The sequence below is a fragment of the Aquarana catesbeiana genome, linkage group LG09 (assembly GCF_042186555.1).
Source record: "Aquarana catesbeiana isolate 2022-GZ linkage group LG09, ASM4218655v1, whole genome shotgun sequence".
NCBI lineage: Eukaryota > Metazoa > Chordata > Amphibia > Anura > Ranidae > Aquarana > Aquarana catesbeiana.
In genome coordinates this window covers 30,852,594-30,878,569 of record NC_133332.1, presented here as the reverse complement: position 1 = coordinate 30,878,569, position 25,976 = coordinate 30,852,594, and the positions used below count along the sequence as shown (strand labels likewise).

Here is a 25,976-nt window from a genome sequence, read left to right as displayed (position 1 = left end):
CAGACGTACTCAGCCATACTCAGTCCTACCCAGCTATACTCAGCTGTACCCAGCCATCCTATCTATACCCAGCCATACTCAGCCGTACCCGGCCATACTCAGCTATACTCATTCACGCTCAGTCATCCCATCCATACTCAGCTACCCCCATCCACGGCTCATCCATCCCCATTCATGCTTATCCATGCCACTAGAGTGCCTCACAAAAGTGTAATAGGTAGTCCAATTTAGATTAGAAACATATGCCCCTAGAACACCTGACGGTGCTCCCTGCATGTTGGACCTCTCTATGTGGCCACACTGTGGAAAGGTCTCACACATGTGGTACTCAGGAGGAGTAGGTGAATCTGTTTTGGGGTGTAATTTTTGGTATGTACATGCTATATGCTATACATTGTGTAAATGTACAACATTGTGTAAAAAAAAAAATGCGTTTTCATTTTCTTTACACATTTTCCAAAAACTTGTAGAAAAAAATGACATTTTCAAAAGACTTATTATGCCTCATAGATTATACATTGGGGTGTTTTCTTTCCAAAATGGGGTAATTTTTGGGGGCGTTTCCATTGTCCTAGTTCTCCAGGGCCTTCAAAAGTGCAAGAGGTCGTCAACAAATTATATGTGTCATTTATGCTCCAAGAACGCCTGATCGCGCTCCGTGAATGTTGGCCCTCTGTATGTGGCCACGCTGTGTAAAGGTCTCACACATGTGGTATCGCCATACTCAGGAGGAATAGTAGAATGTGTTTTGGGGTGTAATTTGTGCTATGCATATGCTGTGTGTGAGAAATAACCTGCTAATATAACAATTTTGTGAAAAAGAAAAGAAAATCTTGATTTTGCAAAGAATTGTGGGAAAAAATTACAATTTAAAAAAACTTACCCTGCCTCTAACTAAATACATTGGAATGTCTACTTTCCAAAACAGGGTCATTTGGGGGATATTTGTACTTTCCTGGATTGTTAGGGTCTCAAGAAATGAGATAGGCCCTCAGTGCATCAGGTGTGATCAATTTTCAGAGATTGGCAGCATAGCTTGTAACTTTCACAAAGACCAAATAATATACACCGATTTGGGTTATTTTAACCAAAGATATGTATCAGTATAAATTTTGGCCAAAATATATGATGAAAAATTACTAATTTGCAAAATTTTATAATAGAAACAAAGAAGAATGCTTTTTTTTTTTTTTCTTTACAGAATTTTCGGTCTTTTTTTCTTTTATAGCGCAAAAAATAAAGAACCCAGTGGTGATTAAATACCACCAAAAGAAAGCTCTATTTGTGTGAAAAAAAGGACAAAAATGTCATATAGGTACAGTGTTGCAAGACTGAGTAATTGTCATTGAAAATGTGAGAGCACCGAAAGCTGAAAATTGGTCTGGTTAGGAAGGGGGTTTAAGTGCCCAGTGGTCAAGTGGTTAACTTGTCAGCCAAATGTTGTGACTATTGTTCTTATTAATTGCATTCTAACGAAAATATTTAATTAAAAAAAAAATCAGCCTTAGCTTGCTCCGTCCAAGCTACGGCTCCAACGTGTTTTGTCCCGCGAAACATGTTGGGACCGTGGAGCGAGCTGAGGCTGCTTTTATCTGGTGATCCTATAATTGGGAATGGTTTGCGGCTGCCAGAATATTCTTCTACTTTTGCATGGTTCCTGCTAGCAACATACATCAAGCTCTTTTTTTTTTTCATCCCTGTGTGAAATATCTTGGGCAGCTTCAGACACCCCAACTGCTGAAGTTTACATTTCTTTACTGAACCACTAAGACTATTACAATTATAAAACCAGGGCAAGTAAACAAGGTCTCGTATCCAGCGCTTAGATATAAGACCCCTTTCACACTGGGGCAGGGGCGGTGTCGGCGGTAAAACGCTGCTATTTTTAGCGGCGCTTTACTGCCAATTTCACTGCGCTATTCAGCCGCTAGCGGGCCCCTTTTACCCCCGCTAGTGGACGAGAAAGGGTTAAAACTACTGCAAAGTGCTGCTGCAACAGCGATATGCCGGCGGTATAGCTGCGCTATCCCATTGATTCTGCTAGCAGGACTTTTTTTTACAGCGCAGCGCACCGCTCCAATGTGAAAGCCCTCGGGGCTTTCACACTGGAGACAGCAGCGGCGCTTTCAGGGCACTTTTCAGGCGCTATTTTTAGCGCTATACCCCCCTTAAAAGCGCCCCAGTGTGAAAGGGGTCTAAAAGTAATCCTAATTAAATTAAGCAGCTGCTATAAAGGTAGTCTACCCCAATCTGTCTGATTTTTCTCCTACTTTATGCACTTTCTGACGATCCCTGAAAACTCATCTCTTCAGAGAAGCCTATCTGGCCCCCACCTAACAACTGTACATTTATCTTCTCAATCAGCACATCACCCCACAGTTATTAGACCCCTTTCACGCTGGGGCGGTTTGCAGGCGTTATTGCGCTAAAAATACCGCCTGCAAACCGACCCAAAACAGCCACTGCTGTTTGTGCAGTGTGAAAGCCCGAGGGCTTTCACACTGAAGCGGTGCGCTGGCAGGAGAAGAAAAAAACTCCTGCAAGCCGCATCTTTGGAACGGTGAAGGAGCGGTGTATTCACCGCTCCTAAACCGCTCCTGCCCATTGAAATCAATGGGGCAGCGCGGCTATACCGCGGCAATACCGTGGCTATAGCCATGCTATGCGAGCGGTTTTAACCCTTTTTCGGCCGCCAGCGGGGGTTAAAACCGCACCGCTAGCGGCCGAATACAGCCGCAAAAACGACGGCAAAACAGCGCTAAAAATAGCGCTGTTTTACCGCCGACGCCCCCACCGCCCCAGTGTGAAAGGGGCCTTACCTCTCGTATCTCTTGACCTTCCCTCTTAGATTATAAGCTCTAAGACCCCTTTCACACCAAGGCGTTTTTGCAGCGTTTTAGCGCTAAAAATAACGCTATTAAAACGCTCATAAAACGCTCCCCATGCATCTCAATGGACCCTTTTACACTGAGGCGTTGCGCTAGCGGGGCGTTGAGAAAAGTGCTGCAAGCAGCATCTTTGGAGCAGCTTTTGGGCGTTGAAAAAAGCGCTTCAAAAACGCCCCTCTCCATTGAAATGAATTGAAAATGCTGTAAAAGCGCCTGAATAGCGCCTATAATTCGCCCTGAGCTGTAGAAAATTCACATGATCTCACAAAAAGGTAAACATGCAAGCAGAAAAGAGAGCATCTACAACAACAGGACTGAACTTGTGGGAAGGTCAGAATGATTAAACAGACCATCAAAGTGCCAAAAAAAGAATTAATCCCAGAAAAATTAAGATTTGAAGTAAAACAAGACACTGCTTGTTACTTTACAATACACTGCTTGTTTTACATGATATCACAAAGGATAAACATGCAAGCAGAAAGATAGGATCAATAACACATGCTTCAATGACGCTTGAAAAACGCTGTTAAAACGCCTGCAGCGTTGCGTTAATTTTACCGCTAACGCCCATAAAACGATGTAAAAACGTGGTAATAACGCTAAGGCGTTTTAGGGCGTTTTTGAAGCGCCTTAGTGTGAAAGGGGTCTAAGGAGGGCCCTCTGATTCCTACTGTATTAAAGTGTATTGTATTTGTACTGTCTACCCTCAAGTTGTAAAGTGCTACATAAACTGTTAGCGCTATATAAATCTTGTATAATAATAATAGTAATAGTCTATAAAGTTGCAGGTCCATGCCGTGTGGGCCACGCCTATTCACAAAGACGGAATGGCGAAACGCGTCTAGCCGTGACCATGCGGCTTGCTGCATTTGTCATCGGCTCCGATTTCTTCCCGGGAACCACCACAGATGATCATATCTCCACGAGTGGTGATGAGAATATCCGAACTGAATATATACAGTGCAATATTTACTGAACTCTTTTTTTGATATTATGTTTGTAAGTGCATTGGCATAAGGGAAGGGGTAGTCTTTTGAATAAAAGTTTACATTTTTACACTATGAGGATTTTTTTTCCTTCCTTATGCCCGAGCTGTATGAAAGGATCGTGGCTTGTTTGAGCTGTATGAAAGGATTGTGGCTTGTTTGGTCTGGGCGATCCACAGAATCAGAATATTCAATATCGTTCTGGTTAATCGATATTGGAGTTCCGGGCTGATGTCCTTTTGACATTGATTGCAAAGGCTGAACATATTATACAAAGGCGATTGTTTATTGGGATTTCGTTGAGTGCAACTCCTAAAGGGAGCGGAATCGAATGGTGTGGTGATGGTCGAACGTCTAAACAGCTGATGTTTTTGATATGAATTGTCACACTGATATTCTGAATTATTCATCACCTGGATTCGCACACTATCATTAGATTTTAATGTGCTTTTATTGTTTTAGCGCTGCTTAAGCTGGAAGGACTACTCTTTAGACCTTTTTTGTTTTTCTTTACTGTTAAAATTAAGGATTTGGCTTAGTCAGGAAAGGAAGATATTCTTTTTCTTTTTTTTTTTTTTTTTGTGTGTGTGCATCGATTAATAACTGGATTTGGGACCTGTTTAAACTATCACTCAGGGGTCTTAAAGGAAAAGTATAGCCAAAGCTCGTTTGGCTGTACTTCTCCTATGAATCGGAGGAGTGCAGTTAGTTTTGCACTCCTGTGACCCGTTTTCAGCAGAGAGCAGGCTGAAGTCCGGTCTTTGCTGACACCACAGAAGTAGGTCCACGGCCTGCGTCATCACAACACTGGAAGGGAGGATCTGCCATGTCCTTGGATCGACACCCGGCTCAGCCTTTCAGCGAGCCGCTGGTAGCCTGAGCCGCCTGCTTCAGCCCTTTAAAACCCCAACACTCCAGTGAGCGAGGAGGGGTCAGAGCAGAGAGCTGCTGACTGACAGAGCTGTCAGAACCGAGCGATAGGTGGTGTTAGATCGCTCGATTCTCAGTGCAGAGGCGCCTGAGGACCGATGCTGCATCCACCTAGGCAAGTATGGAATCTGGGACAAACTCAATTCCCATACTTCTCGTTTAAGGTTTTGTTTCTATGGAAAGAGTCAACTATTTATTTTTGATACATTTCAGAATATTTAGACACTAATAGAATATTTATATTAAGTCTACAGGTATTTCAAAAGTGGCACGAGCTCTGTAAAATTGGGGGCAATGTTCGTATATATCACCAGGCTGACTTATGTCTGAAACACGGGTCATCAAAATAGCGCTGTCGGTGTTTGGTTCATAAAAAGCTGTATAGGAAGCCATTGCCAAAAAACTAAGGACGCGTTTCGGATCTTCGAGTCAGTAGATGGGTTACAGTTTAGGCATTCATGGAAGTTTGGATTTCTGCCAGCTAATCCTTAGCTGGCCATATAATGATCTGTTTATTATTATTGTATGGAGGAGAGACTGATGTGTGTGTGTATATATATATATATATATATATATACACAGAGAGAGAGAGAGAGAACCTCCCTTCCCCCCACCTCCTCCTTCTGTGTGTCATACCTGTCCTCATATCCCCCTCCCCCAACCTGACACCCCACCATTCCCTCTCCCCCACCCTGACACCCCACCACCCCCCCTCTGACCTGACACCCCCCCACCCCCCCTCTGACCTGACACCCCACCACCCTCCTCCCCCGACCTGACACCCCACTAATCCCCCCCCTCCCCCCAACCTGACACCCCACCACCCCCCTCCCCCAACCTGACACCACACCATCCCCCCTCCCCCAACCTGACACCACACCATCCCCCCTCCCCCAACCTGACACCCAACAATCCCCTCTCCCCCAACCTGTCATTTTTTTTTGGTGAGATTCTCCCTGTAGGAACACATCTAAAGAGATACAGGACCAGCAGATTTCCTCATTAGTGCTCTGCAGCTACAACACCTGACTGATAATTATAAAACCTCTTCCATTACACTTACCGAGCCCAGAGGCACAGAGAAACACCCAGGGATTTCTTCAGAATAACAAACGCTACGAATCTGCAACAAACGTTGTTCTAATCCTTGCAATGTACAGAGATCACCCAGAGGGGAATGTTGTTTTTTTTTCTCAAAAAAAGTGGAGTTACACTTTAATGATATCATTATAAATTGTATTTGCTGTGATGTGTTCTGTGATCGTGCCTTTTATTAGTTCCTGGCACTCAGCTCTGTGTTGTATTACACTTGTACAATTGGATTGTATGCTATGTGTGATCTTCATGGGCCTGTCACAGGCGCTCATCAAGCATGCCGACTATACCAGCCCTTCCTGGCCCCCTCCTCCATTCATAGAAGTTGTACTATAACTTCCAGTAATAAAAAGATCTCTGTGAATAAAGGAGGTGTACCTTTCATTCATTCACCTGTCCTCCATTCATAGAGTTATATTGATGAAAGCTATAGTTACAGCTTTTATGAATGGGGGGGGGGGGGGAAAGGCGGCATTGTCAGCAGTAAATGGGAATTAATTCATGTTAGATAATATATGGTTAAGGTTAATGTTTTCCCTCTATTTTAAGGGATGTTGTGTCATTCATGATCACGGGCAGTATCGCCACAATTCCGCCCCATGATTTCAAATGGCTGCAAAACGCGAAACGCCCAAGAAGCTCATGTTCCTTTTTGAGCGACAAGTGTCACGTGTTGTGATTGCAGCGCGATTTACCGCCCGACAATCATGGCAAAAATGACATTAGAAGTAATGTCATCACAAGCGCGTCCCGCGTTTTTGCAGCCGTTTGAAATTGCAAGGCGAAATCGCGGCGATTCGTTCTGTGATCATGTGTGAATGCAGCCTTAGTGGTTTATGAATGTGTGTGTGTGAAGTTGATTGATCCCCAATTGTGTTGGGAGTTTTCCTCTATTTTTGTAATTTCGTTGTGGATTTTATTCGCGATAACAATAAATCTTATCACTCTTGACAGGTCCAGCAGCTGTATTACCCCCTCCCCCACAGCACCAAAAGATTCCTGTTGAGCAGTGGACTCCAGACTGTGTCCCTTTGCCTGCCTTTATCTGACCCTTGAGGCACCATTCCTGCCACTGACACCAACAATGGGGCACCATTCCTGCCACTGACACCAACAATGGGGCACCATTCCTGCCACTGACACCAACAATGGGGGGGGGGGGCGCTATTCCTTCCACTGACACCAACCCTGGGACATAATTCCTTCCACTGATAACAAAAGTGGGGTAATATTCCCCCCACCGACCCCAACTATTGCTCCCCCAAATACCAAAAATGTGGCGTTATTTATTCCCTCTGGGCACAGTCCGGCCCCTCCTAAGGTCTGAAGGACAGTAACTGGCCCTTTCTATAGAAAGTTTGAAGACCCCTGGGCTGGAAGATGGAATATTTCAACTAGGACAGGTAAGATTTTTAATGACAGAAAATACCCTATTGGGTCTTTTCAGCATGCTCAGTATGCATTTATGGCACCGCTCTGTGCCGCAATTATGTGACTTCCGTGCACAAGCGCCCAGAATGAAAACGAAAGCCCCTGTGACCAGTTGAAGCGGTGGCAGCTCAGCCCTGGAGGGCTTTGTCTGACAGGTAAGTATGACATAATGTGCTAATATGCGGCGCATACTAGCACATTATGGTATAAACCACTTAGGGGCCCATTTAATTTTAAAAAAAGTGGAGTATCACTTTAACTAAACTTAGGCTTTAGAGATCACTGCTATTAAAGGCCCCTTTACAAATCAATGTTCCCACTACTGACTGCTAAGGTCCGAAGGCCGCATATGGCTTATAGGCCACAGGTTGGGCACCAGGGGTTTTAATACTCTTAAATTGAACCCTAATACTCAGGGGGAGATTTGCTACAACTGGAGCATTCAGAATCTGGTGCAGCTGTGCATGGTAGCCAATCAGCTTCTAGCTTCTGCTTGTTCAATGAAAGGGGTTGTAAACCCTCTAGGCTTTTCACCTTAATGCATTAAGGTGAAAAACCTTCTTTACTGCAGCAGCGCCCCCGAGCCCCCCTTATACTTACCTGAGCCCCGAAATTCACACGACGGGAACGACCACACCAGCTCCGGCCGGTGTCTCGTGTCCTGATTGGATAGATTGATAGGCAGCGCAGCCATTGGCTCCCGCTGCTGTCAATCAAATCCAATGACGCGAGCGCCAGGGGGGGCCGGGGCCGAGTCCTACATTCAGGGTCTATGGATGGCGAATGCGGGAATCGGGAGCACGCCCACAAGGTAACCCCCCCAGGAGAGCGCTTCTCCTAGGGGGTTATACGATGCGGGGAGGAGGCGCGAGAGCTGCTGGGGAACCCCAGAAGAGGAGGATTGGGGCCACTCTGTGCAAAACTGCACAGTGGAGGTAAGTATGACATGTTTGTAAGGCTTCGTTTCTTTTTTTTTTTTTAAATAAAAAACATGTCATACTTGCCTCCACTGTGCAGTTCGTTTTGCACAGAGTGGCCCTGAACACCGACTTCTGGGGTCTACTGGCTGCTCTCGCGGCTCCTCCACGCTTCATATAACCCCCTAGGAGAAGCGCTCTCCTGGGGGGTTACCTTGTGGGCGCATCCATAGATGCCAAATGTAGGACTCGGCCCGGCGTCATTGGATTTGATTGACAGCAGCGGGAGCCAATGGCTGTGCTGCTATCAATCTATTCAATCAGGACCGAGACACCGGCTGGAGCTGGTGTGCTTGTCCATGCCGCTGGAAAGACCGGGTTCAGGTAAGTAAAAGGGGGGGGGCGGCCGCTGCATCACAGGAGGTTTTTTCGCCTTAAAGTGATTGTAAGGCTTTGTTTTTTTTTTTTTATAAATAATAATCACTTTAAGGCGATAAAACATCATGTGGTGATGCAGCAGCCCCCCCCCCCAACCCCTCCCCCCCCTTTTACTTACCTGAACCTGGTCTTTCCAGCAGCACGGACAAGCACACCAGCTCCAGCCGGTGTCTCGGTCCTGATTGGATAGATTGATAGCAGCGCAGCCATTGGCTCCCGCTGCTGTCAATCAAATGGGGAGCCAAGGGCGGAGCCAAGTCCCGCTGTCTATGTCAATGGACGCAGCAACAGGACACGGGAGCACGCCCACACGGAGAGTGGCTCTCCAATGGGGCACTCGAGAAGAGGAGGAGCCAGGAGCACCGCTGAAGGACCGCAGAATAGGAGCATCGGGGCAAAACCAGCTGCACAGAGGAGGTAAGTATGACATGTTTGTTTTTTTGTTTTTTTTAAATGAACCTTTACATATCCTTTAAGCTTTGACAATAAAACCTGTAAGCTGATTGGTTTCTATGCAGAGCTGCACCCGTTTTAGTAATTAACCCCTTAAATATCAGACCAATAAAAAAACCTCTAAACATAATAATTTAACCTAAACCTAGCTACCAATCCCAACCCTAAACCTTAAAGTGGTTGTTAAGGCAGAAGGTTTCTATGCAGTATGGTCAAAAACCTGCTGCATGCAGCTTCCCCTGTAGCCCCCCTAAATATACATACCTAAACCTGATCTTGATCCAGTGATATGCACGAGAGCCAAGCCTCTCTCTGCTCTCTCGCTCCTCATTCGCTGTGATATAGCAGCAGGAGCCATTGGCTCCCACTGCTGTCAATCAGAGCCAGTGATGGGGGGGGGGGGGGGGGCAGAGGCCGAGTGTTTTTATGGAAACAAAGAGCAGGGCCCAGCTGCGAGCACACACGGTTGCCCCCAGAGCAAGTGGCTTGCTACAGGGACACTAGGCAGGGAGGGGGAGAAGAGAAGGATCCGGGATGCTCTGTGCAAAACCATTACACAGAGCAGGTAAGTATAACATGTTTGTCATTTAAAAAAAACGAACCCTCACTAATACTTTAAGGTTTGCCATAACCTTATCACCAGCATTATTCATTAAGAGTAGTGTAAACCATTGGTGTCCCCCCGCTAACCCTACTCTTCTGCAGGACATTTGGGCAGCCTTTGAATCAAGGAGAAAATGGAGCCAGTTAACAAGTTGGAAATATGTCTTGTTGGTATTGGGTCCTTACAGTCCTTAAAAAAAAAATAATAATCTTGTGATACTTTTTGTCTTTCTGTGACCCGCAACTGATATTAAGGGCCAAATTTCTTTTACTCTTCAACTTATCTTTCTGTTTTGTCCTTTTTTTTTTTTTTTTTTTTTTTTTTTATCTTTTAGCGATACTCTATACCCCGCCTCTACATTTATCACCATGTGTTGTCTTATCTACTGGAATGCAGCCCTCAGGTGTGATTATGAATTACATATTAGCTCAGAATAGCTCAAGATATGAAGACCCACTTCGGGATATCCATGCACTGAACCTGTTCTTCAGAAAACAAAGCCCAAATCCCACCTCTCAATCTACCGTCAAGCAGACAAAGACAACGGCTGAGTCCTGATAGGATGTGATCACAAGTAGCCACCTAAAGAACCCAGGTGAAGAGTAAGCCGGTTGCATTCTGCTAGGATCACATAGCAGAGCTTAGAGAACGGGGGAAGTATCCAGCTCTTCACATCATGCGACCACTTATTGGTGCATGCCTGCGCTTGTTCTGCATTCATAGACGGCGCTGGCCTTCCATGTTTCTTCTTATCTCTTCACTTCTGCTGCTGCTATTTCTGTCTCTTTCCGGGTATCTGGAAGAGTGTTTGTCTCGGACACTGCCCATCTTCTACCCAAACCCTTCTCAGCTTTCCTCTTCTCGACTCGCCAGCATCCCTTTGCCACCTTTCCTGCTCTCTCCTGCCAATGCTTGCTCTCCACCACCCTTACTCCTTGTCTTAGTCTCCAGTGCTCCTTCCCATAGAGATAGGAGAGATGCAATTCGGCAAACTTGGGGGAGTCTCTCCTCTGCCACATCTTCTTCATCTCTGACTCTATTCGTTTTGGCGGTTCCTGATAAAGCAGAGGAGAGGTCAGCCCTGGTGCATGAGGCAGTCGCTCATGGAGACATCATTCAAGCCAACTTCACAGACTCTTACCGGAACCTGACACTAAAAACCCTGACTGGATTGTTATGGGCCTTGCAGAAGTGCCAAGGTGCTCGGTTTTTGCTCAAGACTGATGACGATGTCTTTATCAACACTCCGGCACTGTCAGCCTTTCTGAAGGAGCAGCACCAGGAACTCCAGTATCTTGGCCGGATACACTGGCATGCCCCTGTCTTTCGGGATCCAGAGAATCGGCACTATGTGTCACATGATCTTTATGCCGGAGACCATTTCCCCCCGTATTGTAGTGGCACCGGCTACATTTTGTCTCTTGGAGCAGCTGGTCACCTTTTGCAGGAAGCTGGCAATGGCCCTTGGCCTGCAGTTGAGGATGTTTACACTGGCATCTTGGCAAAGGCAGCTGGTATCGCCCCCCGACATGTTGCTAAGATAGCAGGTTCTGCATCCATCCCGCACAACAGTTGCTGCTACCGGACCATGTTTACCTCCCACCAACTTACACCCCGTGGCATGCAGGAGGCCTGGAATATGCTGAAAGAGGAAGAAGACCACTGGTGTCCCCCGCTAACCCTACTCTTCTGCAGGACATTTGGGCAGCCTTTGGACTCAGGAGAAAATGGAGCCACTTAACAAGTTGGAAATATGTCTTGTTGGTATTGGGGTTATGATTAGTTCCTTGCCCTGGACCAACTGAATCCCTGAAACGATATAAGCAAGGCACCTGTGTTGGCAGTTAACTTTTTGGAACCTTTTCTGTTATGGATGAGAAATATGTTCACTCCCTGAAAGCCTTCAGATGGCTTCTAAGTTCAACAGACCAGCTCCTGATTATCTGTATAACAATATTTGATAAGGGTATCTTGATTGGCAGCTGTCATTTACAATTTCCCATTCCTTTTTTTTTAAACTCCGCAAGGTATAAGAAATATGGTTCCTGCTACCCTGAATATTACATTTGGATCCTGCTCAGGAAACCATCGTCCTATGAAGTGGAAGCCACTGTGAGTGAGGGTGCAGGCTGGGAGTGGGTCCATCCTGACTCAATGCACACTAGAATGCGCTGCTAGGCTCCCGTTCAGCTTATACTAACATACTGTATATAGTCTTTCTTTACTTAACTTGTCAGCCAAATCTTGTGACCATTGTTCTTATTAATTGCATTTTAACAAAAAAAATTGAAAAAAAAAAACACCCTCAGTTTGCTCCGTCCAAGCTACGGCTCCAAAACATGTTGGGGATGTGGCTTGGATGAAGCGAGCTTTTATCTGGTGATCCTATAATTGGGAATGGTTTGCGGCTGCCAGAATATTCTTCTACCTTTGCATGGTTCCTACTAGCAACAGACTAGTTTTTTTTTTTTTTATCCCTGTGTGAAATATCTTGGGCAGCTTCAGACACCCCAACTGCTGAAGTTTACATTTCATTACTGAACCACTATGACTATTAGAATTATGTTTCAGATCAGTTATGTTTTGGATGAACTTCATGCACTCCTGCCTCTTTCAATACAAGAGGGACTCTACTGTTTATAACTTGGGGTTCCCAAATACTGTGCAGCTAAAGACCTTTTGTTTGTGATGATATCCAAAAGCAGCTGTACCCCCGATCCCTCTGTGTCCTCTTTGGTTTGGTATTTATGAAGAACCTTTATTTTATTTATTCTGATACCTTTTAAAAGGTTTTGGCACTTTTTGAAAATCTCTTTTTAGGGCTTAAAACAGCCCTTATCAACATTTCTACCCATTTCTAAGTAATTTTCAGGCCTAGGGAACCTCTGCTAAAAAATGATATTGCCTATAACTTTTATAGTTTTCCGTAAAACTAATATAAAACTAATATAGATCCTGCCAGTGAAGTCCACCTAATGCAGCTTTTTGTGACCCAGTGGAAATGCAGCTGTACTGCTCCTGAATTCAGAGCAGTGTTGTCACTCTCATGTAGGTTGTACCTTCTCTACTGATTCACACATCAGTAGCTTGTTAGTCAGCAGCCGGTCACACCTATTCCTTCGCTCTGCTTTCTGGATTGGCAGCACTGCCTCTGCTGCTGGAACCCTCCCATTGTGAGCTGCAGTGTCTGGGAGGGGGCGCAGGTGAGACACAAAGGATTTGGCTTAGTCAGGAAAGGAAGATTTTCTTTTTTTTTTTTTCGTGTGTGCATCGATTATTAACTGGATTTGGGACCTGTTTAGACTGTCACTCAGGGGTTTTAAAGGAAAAGTATAACCAAAGCTCGTTTGGCTGTACTTTTATGGATCGCAGGAGTGCAGTTAGTTTTGCAGCAGAGAGCAGGCTGAAGTCCGGTCTTTGGTGACATCACAGAAGTAGGTCCACGGCCTGCGTCATCACAACAATAAAAGGGAGGATCTGCCAGGTCCTTGGACCAACACCCAGCTCAGCCTCTCTGCGAGCCGCTGAGAGCCTGAGCCGGCCGCTTCAGCCCTTCAAAAGCCCAACGCTCCAGTGAGCAGAGAGCTGCTGACTGACACTAATAGAATATTTATATTAAGCCTACAGGTATTTAAAAAGTGGCACCACCTCTGTAAAATTGGGGGCAATGTTCGTATATTTATTACCAGGCTGACTTATGTCTGAAACACGGGTCATCAAAGTAGCGCTGTCGGTGTTTAGTTCATGAAAAGCTGTACAGGAAGCCATTGCCAAAAAACTAAGGACGCGTTTTGGAACTTTGAGTCAGTAGACAGGTTACAGTTTAGGCATGCATGGAAGTTTGGATTTCTGCCAGCTAGTCCTTAGCTGGCCATAGAATGATCTGTTTATTATTATTGTTGTATGGAGGAGAGACCGATGTCATATATATATATATATATATATATATATATATATATATATATATATATATATATATATATATATATATATATATATATAAAAATATACACATACACCTCCCTTCTCCCCACCTCCTCCTTCTGTGTGTCATACCTGTCCTCATATCCCCCCTCCCCCAACCTGACACCCCACCATCCCCCCTCCCCCAACCTGACACCCCACCATCCCCCCACCTGACACCCCACCATCCCCCCTCCCTCAACCTGACACCCCACCACTGGCCATAGAATGATCTGTTTATCTGCGATCTGCCAGTGGGCTGAACGGGAAAAAAAAAAAAAAAAAAGAAGAATGGATTCCTCCATCCACATAAGCGAGGTGGATAGAGGAGTCTCCCTGTCAGGACAGCGGGACTCTCCAGTCACAATTCACTGATCAGCAGCTGCAGCCAGCTGATTGAGAAAAAATTTCCAGCAAGCCTGTTTTATAAAAGTCAATATTAACAATCGAATTCCATTTACACATGGATCAAATCGGCCAAATTTCGATCCATCTATGGCCAGCTTTAGTTTGCAAGTCCAGTAACAATCTGACAATGTGCATTCTTAGCAGGCATTGTTTCTTTTTATTGATAATGCTGCATGGCTTCCTATAAAGGATTGAAAGATCAAATGGACTGTTATATGAATATAGAACTTCCACTAAAAACCAGCTGCAGTAGAAATACACGTCCCTAAAGCCAACAAGGCCTCCTGGAATTTGTAGTTCCACCACAGCTGCAGTGTCAGGTGGTTTTGCTCCTGCGTATGCGTTTTGATTATTCAGTAGTCTTCCTGTATTTCTATAACATTTTGTAATACTTTTGTAATTGTGATTTTGCATGTTTAACTGTGATTCTGTGACCATGTTTACAAATCTCTCATTATGTACTTTTAACAAATGCTGCAACAGATTATACTGTAGATGCTGATAGGATTATTGAAACCACTCCTTTGCCACACCCGTTAATATAATTTGAAACAAAAAAGAGGAAAGACCAAAAGGCCGGACTTTAGAGGCTAATTGGACCACATTATTTTCTATAAAATCCATATCTTATTTATAAACAAGAACATTTTAAAAATGCACGTAGAAACATGTATATACAGAATATGACGGATGAGGGCCCAGTACTTAAAGGGGTTGTAATAGCAGAATGTTTATCTTAATGCATTCTTTGCATTAAGATAAAAAAACCTGTGTGTAGCAGCCACCCTAATACTTACCTAAACCTATCTGTCCAGCGCTGTCCACGAGTGTCTCGGCCATCTGAGACTCTCGCTCCTGATTGGCTGAGGCACAGCAGCGGCATGATTGGCTCCCACTGCTGACAAAGTCAGTCAGGCAATCAGGAGATAGAGGGGGCGGTGCTCCGTGTCTGAATGACAGACGGAGCTGTGACTGGGCTCGGGTGTCCCCAAAGCAAGCTGCTTGCTGCGGGGGCATTTGACAGAAGGGAGGGGCCAGGAGAGCAGAAGAGGGACCCGAGAAGAGGAGGATCTGGGCTGCCCTGTGCAAATCCACTGCACAGAGATATGACTTTTTTTTTTTTTTTAATAGAGAAAAAAAACTACACTTTAAAATCACTTTAAGGCATGTTATTGTGTTACATGAGATCAAGTAAGTGAGCCCCTGTGCGTCAATGCGTTTCGCTGATCCACTTCTTCAGGACATACGAAAGGGGAGATAGAAGAAAAACAGGTCTCACTGTCTAAATGGAAAAACTGCATAGACATAAATCTTATTTATCGGCATATAACACGACATATAAAATCAGGGGAAAATCGCGGGTGCGTGTTATAGGCCGATCCCCGCCAATTTTGTTCTGATCGGGGCGATCGCGGCTTTTGCCGCCGACATACACAGCTGTGTGTAAATTCAAATATGGCGCTGAGACTGCAGGGACTCGTCGGAGCCGAGATACACATACCCGAGTATCTTCGGCATTCCTCGGCGCCGCTCACAGTCACGCCCAGTCCCGCCATTGGACCTGTGTTATGTCCATCATAGGGCGGGACTGGGCGTGACTGAGCGGCGCCGAGAAAAGCCGAGGACTCTTAGGGGTATGTGTATCTCGGCTCCGACGAGTCCCTGCAGTCTCGGCGCCATATTTGAATTTACACATGGCTGTGTATGTCGGCGGCAATCACACAAGGCTGCACTGGGGCAAAGCTGCACTGACAAGGCTGCCCTGGGGCAAGGCTGCACTGACAAGGCTGCACTGACAAGGCTGCACTGGGGCAAAGCTGCACTGACAAGGCTGCACTGACATGGCTGCACTGGGGCAAAGCTGCAATGACATGGCTGCGCTGGGGCAAAGCTGCAATGACATGGCTGCACTGGGGCAAAGCTGCACTGACAAGGCTGCAGATGGACACCGATAACGCTGCATTGATGGGCATTTTAATGTAAGTTTTTCTTAAACTTTACTCCTAAAAGTTTTTTTCCTTAAAATTCCCTACTAAACTTGGGGTGCGTGTTATACGCCGATAAATACGGTATTTCATGGATTCATCGTGTACAATATCTTCACCTTGTCAGATTCAGGCAAGGTGAAGATATTGCACATGACGAATCCATGATGGCGGATCAGCGAAACCCGTTGCCTCACTTGATTTCATGTAACAACAATATACCTTAAGTACTGGGCCCTCGTCCGCCATATTCTGTATATACGTTTTTATTGGCAAGAAAATGTAAAAAATGCACATGAAACATGTTTATAAATAAGATACGGATTTTATAAAAAATAATGTGGTCCAATTTGCCTCTAAAGTCCGGCCTTTTGGTCTTTCCTTTTTTTTTTTTTGTTTCATATTATAAATGCGAGATTTTGGATTGGGCGTGTAATAATGTAATTCCAGAAATCTCTGCGTCTGTCAGATGTGGACCCATCCTGTAAAATACTATGTGGTTTTCAATCATGACATGGCACTGGCTGGTGGAGAACTGGGAATATGAAGTATGGAGAAAGTGTGTCATGACACTTTCCAATCTCTACTCTAAAGACCCCCCCCCCCCCCCCATGTTAATGGTTCTTTTTACAGGACAGGACAAGGCATCTGTAAAAAACTGAATTTCCACTATTAAATTCTTACAGTGCAGCCTACCTCCAACTCACTTCTTTATGTCTAATGAGAGTCAGGAAAATAGCCCAGATTTTTTTAATCCAATTAGGTAGTCCAGACCCCTTACTTAAGCCAGTGGTCATCAACCCTGTCCTCAGGGCCCACTAACAGGCCAGGTTTTATGTATTACCTCGGGGAGATACAGACTAGAATACTGCAATCTCTGAGCAGCAAATGATATCACCTGTGATGTATTTTAGTTATCTGCCAATCCTGGCCTGTTAGTGGGCCCTGAGGACAGGGTTGATGACCACTGCCTTAATCCATTCCAATGTAAATGTATTTGGATATAAATGTTGGGGTATCTTTGTGGCACTCATTAGAATTAAATAAGTGATTTTGGAGATTGCTGACACTCAGAACTAAAATAGTGACTTGGAGAAGCTATATAAAATGTCAAGTCAAGTTGAATGTGACTAACTTCTCCGCAGGATGTGGAAACCTTTCAAAAAGACCTGAACAAATTAATGGGGTGGGCGACTACATGGCAAATGAGGGTCAATGTAGAAAAATGTAAAATAATGCATTTGGGTGGCAAAAATATGAATGCAATCTATAGACTGGGGGGAGAACCTCTGGGGGAATCTAGGATGGAAAAGGACCTGGGGGTCCTAGTAGATGATAGGCTCAGCAATGGCATGCAATGCCAAGCTGCTGCTAATAAAGCAAATAGAATATTGGCATTAAAAGGGGGATCAACTCCAGAGATAAAACAATAATTCTCCCGCTCTACAAGACTCTGGTCCGGCCGCACCTGGAGTATGCTGTCCAGTTCTAATAAAGGGTCTGGAGGATCTTAGTTATGAGGAAAGGTTGTGAGCACTGAACTTATTCTCTCTGGAGAAGAGACGCTTGAGAGGGGATATGATTTCAATTTACAAATACTGTACTGGTGACCCCACAATAGGGATAAAACTTTTTCGCAGAAGAGAGTTTAATAAGACTTGTGGCCACTCATTACAATTAGAAGAAAAGAGGTTTAACCTTAAACGACGTAGAGGGTTCTTTACTGTAAGAGCGGCAAGGATGTGGAATTCCCTTCCACAGACGGTGTTCTCAGCGGGGAGCATTGATAGCTTCAAGAAACTATTAGATAAGCACCTGAATGACCGCAACATACAGGAATATACAATGTAATACTGACATATAATCACACACATAGGTTGGACTTGTGTCTTTTTTCAACCTCACCTACTATGTAACTGCTACTATACATTTATATCATTTCTACTGGCTTACATTTCAAGCTAAACGTCTGAAAATCTAAAAGTCCTTTCTTGCACTGGAGTTGCTCCCACTTTGCAAGGGTTAATTCATTTCTGTCTATGGGACTTGGTCCTGCTCCTGCAGACTTCTCAGCACTCGTAGAGCAGTCCCTGCAGCCTTTTCTTCCTCGTGCTTCAGCGGTCTAAGGTCTTCTGGCATCAAGACCAAGACACCAATGCAAGGGAGGAATTTTAGGTTTCCTGGATTTGGGCTTAAAGTGGTTGTAAAGTCTTGTTTTTTAATAACAAACATGTTCTACTTAACTCCTCTGTGCAGTTGGTTTTGCACAGAGCCCTCTTCGCTGCTCCTGGCCCCTCCCTCCTGATGCGTGCCCCCCACAGAAAGCAGCTCGCTATGGGGGCACCTGAGCCAAGTCCAAGCTCCCTGTGTCCATTCAGACACAGAGCCCCGGTTTGGCCCTGCCCCCTCTCTCCTGATTGGCTAACTGACAGCAGCGGGAGCCAATTGCACCACTGCTGTGTCTCAGCCAATCAGGAGAGTCCCGGGAGGGCGAGACACTCGTGGACAACGCTGGACCGAGAGGGGGATCAGATAAGTATTAGGGGGGCTGCTGCACACAGTTTTTTTTTTTTTTTAATCTTAATGCATTAATATAAAAAAAAAATCACTTCTGACTTTACAACCACTTTAAACCTATCCTGTGGACCCTGAAATTTTACATTCTGTTCAGGTATTCTTAAGGGAGATGAGATGCCGTAGCATGCACTCTACTTCTATTCACACTAAAGATTTGTATACTGACAAAGACCAAACCCACCTAAATGGAATATTGAACCCCTCCTGCTCTTACACTGAAGCTGACTATACAGCTCGATTGTACAATCTCTTTTAGATCTGCCATCACATGGGAAGGCCTGCCTGATTTGATATAAATTTAATGGATTGTTTAGATTTGTCACTACTTTATTTAGCTCTGGTAAATCTAAAAGGAGGTTGCACAATGGAATAAAACTGTATATTGTATACCCAGCTTAAAAGCCCCCGTCGCGGACTCTGACAATGCTCGTGGACTTGGACAAAACTCAAGCTGTGGATGACCCTACAACCACCAAAAGTTGGTCTAAAAATTGACATGGATGGGGGGGAATGATCAGATCTGCCTGAATATAGTAGCCAGCAGTGGAGATTCCTCCATTCATACTGTTAATATACCAAACTCATAGTACACCCAGATGAAGAGAAAGCATAAACTGATGACAATGTGCACCATTATATACCTCTGTGATAATGACTTCCATACAGTGTTGTGATTTTTCATTGATTGTTAATAAACAAAACTCGTTAAGGCAAATTGTGTTTTTTTTTTTGTTTGTTTTTATCAGATCAGTTTTAAGATTAGAAAGAAACAAAAAACACTATAAAAGGCATTTATTATGAAACATATATACAGAGAGGGAGGAGAGTGTATAGCCTAGAGCAGTGGTCTCCAAACTGTGGCCCTGGGGCTGGGGCCAGATGCTGCCCTTTGCTTGCCTTTATCCGGCCCTTGAGGCATTATTCCTGCCACTGATACCAACAATGGGGCACTATTCCTTCTACGGACAACAAAAATGGGGCACTATTCCTCCCAGTGACACCAACTATTTCTCCCCCGAATACCAAAGATCAGGCATTAATTACTCCCGCTGGGCACAGTCTGGCCCCCCTCAAGTCTGAAGAACAGTAAACTGACCCTTTTGTTAGAAAGTTTGTAGACCCCTGGCCTAGAGGGCACTATGCTCAGCTCTGCCGAGTGCCATATGTATTTCAGTGTTGCCACTACCAGCACCTCGGAAGCAGGTGGCTTGTGTTGCTGAAATAGCCAACCCATCAAAATCTCCATCCACGTCACTTCCGGTGACTCTCCAGCAGCTGTAATTGGAGATTGACGAGTTTGCTGTTTTCACAGAAGACCGGCAGCGGATATACTATGGTACGAGATGAGTTGGCTGTTTTCACAGAAGACCGGTAGCGGATATACTACGGTGCGAGACGAGTTGGCTGTTTTCACAGAAGACCGGGTAAGGAGGAAAAAAGCTGCACCGCCTTGGAGGCGGCCATGTTGTTGGTTATCAGTGGGCAGACTAATGCTGGCCATACACTATACAGAAAATCGGCCGAACCCATTTTCGAAAAACGAACGTTCGACCGTGAACGCAAACGATCGTGCCATCATATAATGACCGATAAATTGTTCAGTGGACATGAATAAATAATTTTTTGTTCGTTTTTTACATATACCTAGTGCAGACAGTTCGGACGGGAAACACATTAACCTTGCAATTTATCGTACGTTCGGCAGAAATTTTCCAAACTTCCCGTTCGTTTTTTTCCCACAAAAACGTCACAAACGATTATCGATTTGTGCCCATTAACTTGCCGAAAAACGAACGAAGTGTCTATACGAACGATTTTTCGGCCGATTTTTCGTATAGTGTATGGCCAGCATTACACTGTTTACTCATTATATCGTGTAGCGTAGTGTATACGCTGCCGGTGTTCTGTGAAAACAGGTAACTTGTCGAAATCTGCAATTATTGCTGCTGGAGAGTCACCGGAAGTGACGCGGTTGGAGACTTTGGCGAGTTGGCAGTACACTGGATCACAGACAGCTGTCATCATACGCTCAGCTGATCACTTTTTGAACCTGTCCAATATTGTTCGATGACTCTGATCAGCAGCTGCCGATGTGTTCTCTCTCTTCTCCTTCTCACGGGCTTTTAGGGATTTCTTGATTTCCTCCTGCAAGAAACAGAGTGACATACAGCCATTATTAGAGTAAAGTGGAAAATGGGTGCTATGTACCAGAAACTATATTATATCATATAAAATGCAGCTATAATGGAAGTATCAAACAAAAATGTGAAACAATAATAATACAGCGCACCTCTCCAATTATCATTACATAAATACAACCAGACATTCACGTTCAGCCCCCGAGCCGCACAGCATCACTGGTTGTTATGGTGCTGTCCAGCCACCAAGCGTGCTAGCAACCAGTGCCGGAAGGGGAAGTTGGCACAGCCCTACTTACTCCAGAATGAGATTGGTCTTATTTACCGATTGTTTCCCTAGATCACAACTGGACAGAGGATAAAACAGTGTGTGTGGTGGTGCTAATGTGGAGGGGGGCAGAGTACACTACTGTGGGAGGTGAGGGGTGTTCTTTATGCCATCTTTTTATTTTGGGCTTGATTTTTTTTTTTTTTTTTTTAAAAACAGGCCCCCAGAGATCTTTGCTTTGCTCCATGTTGTCCAGGTAGATCTCAAACTCTGAAAGGTTACCTGGTTACACCTGCTTTAGGAGATCCTTGGAAACCCATCTCTTCAAGAAAGCCTATTCCTGCCTCCCACCCAAAAACTGTACTTTTCCTTTTTTTTATTTTGTAAAGCGGTGAACAATCTGTAAGCTCTATAAAATCCTGTATAATAATAATAATAATAAAAAAAAGCAGTCCCAATAAAAAGGTCATGTGTAAATAAATATATATTAAGTTCCACAATAAGAGTCTGTATGGGTCCTCTAGCAAATATTTGGTCTCCGCCACATGTGTGTTTCAGGTTCTAACAAGTGCGATTCCACGCCCTGTGCAAACAGAGAATTCACCACAACAATGTGATCGTTTTATTGCATAGAAGTCTGCAGCACTTTATATCTCTCCTTTGCCGCATTAGTAGCCTTATACTCTTCCGTCCCCAAATAAACTTTAATGGTGTGATACAATCCCATACACTTTAAGAACAATATAAAAAAAAAATCCACTCATTTAAAAATGTAATACTGCACCAGCATGCAACTGTAACCATGTATTATAACCCTGCCGGGTATATGCTAATGACCCGCTCTCCGAGTCCTGATGCCATGAATGCGTGCGTGCGCGAGCCCTGCGTTTTGTCTGATGTTTTCAAGGAGACTTGAATCACACGTATGGTGGTGACGAATTATTCGCAAAAGATCACATACAGACTGTTCTTGTGGGACTTGTGATACATTTGGATACAGGATACATTGTTATTGCCACTTTTGTTTTCATCAACAAAGAAATACACACTGCTTCTAAGTTGTTTATTTCCACTGTTATACTTCTCTTTATTTTGTGCACAAATGGATACTTTGATTGAAAATGAATGTTTGGTTGTATTGATACAGTGGAGAGGTGCGCTGTATTATTTTTTTATATCACATAGGACCATTATTAGCAGACACTGGTAATCCTGTCACTGGGGGGAAACTCACCAGCAAGAACAATGCTATAGATGGGAAAGACACTACACACTTGTTTGTTATGGGTTTGCTGCTGTAGAATCTTTTTGGTCAGCGAGGGAGCAATGCCATAGAAGGAGTGTAGTTTCTCTCCCCCTCTAGCAGGTTGCAGCCATATGACTTACATCAATAATGCTCACTCTCCTGATATAAGGGGCCTCAAGTGTGGCCCATGACATCACCACACGGTCGCACAGAATATTTAGTGAATGTAATATTACACACGTAACAGAAGATGGTTAAAGTGGGGTTCCACCCAAAAAAACAAAAATACCTGAAAAATTCTAAAAAAAAAAAAAACAAAAATACATTTGGATATATTTTTTTTTTTACTTACCTCTAAATGCCTGTTGCTAGGGGGTCCCTCGTAGTCTGCCTCTTCCTTTGCCTGGGCTGGTGACATCACTTCCCCCTCGGCACAGGAAGGGCTCAGCTCTGCTCCCTCCTGTCAATCATCTGGGACCCATTACAGGTCCCAGGTGATTGAGCGGCCAATCACGGCGCGCGGCCGCATGCACAGTGGGTGCCAGGCTGTGAAGCCACAGCCCGGCGCCCACAGTTGAAATGCCGGCGCCGACAAGCGGAGGGGGGGGGACGAGCGGGGCTTCGATCCCCCGCATTGCTGGACCCTGGGACAGGTAAGTGTCCAATTAAAAGTCAGCAGCTGCAGTATTTGTAGCTGCTGACTTTTAATTTTTTTTTTTTTTTAATGGACCCCCTGGGTGGAACTCCTCTTTAAAGACTATAGGCATGTTACACAAGATGACCGTCACAGCAAGGAGCACATTGAAGGGCAAACGCATGAAAGACATGCTTCGCCCTTCCACGTGCTCCTTGCTGTGAAGGCCAGTTATAGGTGGGGGCAGGGGCCATTTGATTGTTACTGGTGTAAATATGGTCCGGGGAGACACTGGACACCTTTGCTGCCACTGTGCGATGTGCTGGGTGTCCAGTGTGCTCCTGTTCCTTTAAGGGGGATTGGGCTACCTCCGGGCCCACCTGCCCCCCATCTATCCATTTAATGCATGTGCTTCCATTGTGGAGACGCTCATAAATTCAGTAGCATTAGGACTGCAAGCGATACACAGGGTGCCGTGAAGAGGCCTTGCAGCTTACGCATGCGTTTGCAAATGCGTGCTAACGCACTGTTGGGTTAATTTGGTCAGTTGGCAGACTGGTAGCATAGGAAGACTGGTTGGTGAGTTGAGCTATGGAATGTTCTGTTTTTGTCTTTCATGTTACAGAGCGCGGACATGCAGCAGGAGATGGCCACAGAGTGCAGGCATGTTATAGGAGTTGTTGGTGACAGGGGAAAGGTGCTTTAGGAGACAGAGTGAGGACTCATCACACTGATAGAGATCACTTCTAATACAGAGCAATAGGGAAACAGACTACTGTCTGCAGGGGTCCCAAGGGCAGCACAAAAAGTATCAAAGGGCCACATCCAAGCTGCAGATGAGGCAGCAGGGCCTTACGCATATGCAAGTGAAGTTTTGCATAAGTCATGCAAAAAATTGCATAGAGATATGAGAAACAGTAGAGGTATGGTCACCAGGACACAGCGAGGGGGGAAAATCTAAAAAAGTTTTGCCTTTAGATACACTTTAAGCAGGAAGCAGAGCCTGCATATGGAACCAGAAAATGTGGCTGCCATCATGAAGTTCTTTAAATAACATTCATTTGAACAAAAACATTACAGAATTACTTACATTGGGATGCCCACAATGATATATACACAATAAAACAAAACTAAAGCACAAGTAGTCAGTCTATGGTGAGGCTGCCAAGAGGAATGACATATTTCACCACAGTGAAGTATAGTGTTTTTGTTATAAAACAGAATGTATTTACTTCCAGCACAGATCAAAAAGACACACCCTGTGACACTGTATTGTATTGTGCTGCAGTTGTGTTGGTTCAGTTCCCCCCCCCCCCCGTTTCCCTTGTGATGTTGCAATACTATGCAAGAATACAAATGTCACCCCAGGAATAAAGGACAATGGCAGTACATAGGTGACGGTTAGCGGATTCTCATTCTGGGACTCACCCTCTTCTCCTCGTGTGCGACCTTCTTCTTGCGTTTCAGGATATTCCCGGTGGAACTTCTTCCCTTCCGCTTATGTCGAGGAGCAAAGCGAGTCTTCTCGTAGGGATCAAAGCCCTGAGATGGGACAGCAAGTGTAAGAAACAAACATTTTGGCAAAAACAAGAAATTTGGTTTAAAATGACCAAGAAGCAATTCTTCACAGATCGCCTCCTTCCTGAATCACAACATCCAAGATTTTCCCTTTCCCCGAAACCCTCTTGTCTTCCCTCCCACCACTTTTATTTCAGTCCGCCCCCAGCATCCATTGGCTTGGAGCAGTGGTCTCCAAACCGCAGCCCTTTGCTAGCCTTTATCTGGCCCTTGGGGAACTATTCCTCCCAATTATATGGGGCATTATTCCTCCCATTGACACCAACGATGGGGCACTATTCCTCCCATTGACACCAACGATGGGGCACTATTCCTCCCATTGACACCAACGATGGGGCGCTATTCTACCCATTGACACCAACAACGGGGCATTATTTCTTTCACGATACCAATGATAGCGTACTATTCCTCCCACTGATAACAACAATGGGGTACTGATCCCTCCCTATGATAGCAATGATGGTGTATTATTCCTCCTCCTACTGATCCCCAACCTTGAGGCCAAGGTGTATTCTTACTGAGGCTGGGCCCGGGACATTTTCTACCCCCACTGGCCACAATCCGGCTGCCCTAAAGTCGAAGGAACAGTCAACTAGCCCTTTGTTTGAAAAGTTTGGAGACCCCTAACTTAGAGCACCACCTTTCTACCTTTATCCTAAACCTTGCATATCTTCCCACCCTACCTTCTTCATCCCTTTACATCCTTATAATGACCTTCTAATATCTAGCCTCCTACATCCTTTATATGCCAATACACATCTTTACCCTGGCATGAGGTACAGCACATTAAAGCAGTGGTAAAGCCTTAAAAAAATAGCCGACCCCTCTGCAGGTTATTGCCATAATGTGCTCGTATGCACTGCTTACTAGCACAATATGACAGACTCACCTTTTAAACAGAGCCCTCTGGCGGCGCTGTCACCCCTGCAGGTGCTTCCATCTTTGCCTGATCTTCCTTCCAGGTCCACGTGCTCTGACCATTTTAATGGCCGGGCCGCTAGGACATTACTCCTCCACATGCCCACAGGAGTCACGTTCGCGGTGCTCTGCATTGAGAGCACAGCACAGCTTTGACAGCACACTGGGTGTGCCCTGAATGCAGAGCGCACTGCACATGTGCAATATCTCTTAGGTGGCTCAAGTTTAGGAGATGTTAACTGTACATACAGGTAAGCCTTATTACAAGCTTACCTCTAGGTAAAAGTGTCAAATCAGACACTCAGAATTAACGGATAATCAGAATTAAAGGATAATCGGAATGAAAGAATAATCAGAATTAAAGGATAAGTTCACCAATAGAACATGTTACACCTGTATTCAGAGTGTATCATGTAACATGTTCCAACACCCCCCTCACCCCTTGAGAACGACCTCCATGGACTACAAAATGCACTATACTCCAGCAGCCAGATGCCCTCTGAAGTCATCAACACAGAT

The 25,976-nt window shown here is 44.8% G+C and overlaps 2 protein-coding genes across 3 annotated transcripts in view; one reads left to right on the top strand and one right to left on the bottom strand.

The window, feature by feature from the left end:
- Positions 1-13,687, top strand: part of LOC141107465 (beta-1,3-galactosyltransferase 4-like) — a 138,425-nt gene extending 124,738 nt beyond the window's left edge. Inside the window, exons 2-3 of one of the 2 annotated variants that reach the window (XM_073598205.1) lie at positions 6,854-7,302; positions 10,077-13,687. In XM_073598205.1, coding sequence (XP_073454306.1) covers positions 10,419-11,483 — 1,065 coding nt within the window. In that variant the 5' untranslated portion in view covers positions 6,854-7,302; positions 10,077-10,418 and the 3' untranslated portion in view covers positions 11,484-13,687. The remainder of the gene's footprint in view (positions 1-6,853; positions 7,303-10,076) is intronic. The other variant, XM_073598206.1, reaches the window with a different exon arrangement.
- A 5,765-nt stretch (positions 13,688-19,452) lies between these two features.
- The window catches only part of WDR46 (WD repeat domain 46), a 40,933-nt gene continuing 34,409 nt past the window's right edge, over positions 19,453-25,976 (bottom strand). Inside the window, exons 15-16 of the mRNA XM_073598203.1 lie at positions 24,390-24,503; positions 19,453-20,820 (exon numbers count right to left, since the gene is read on the bottom strand). Of these exons, the coding sequence (XP_073454304.1) occupies positions 20,713-20,820; positions 24,390-24,503 (222 nt within the window). The 3' untranslated portion in view covers positions 19,453-20,712. The remainder of the gene's footprint in view (positions 20,821-24,389; positions 24,504-25,976) is intronic.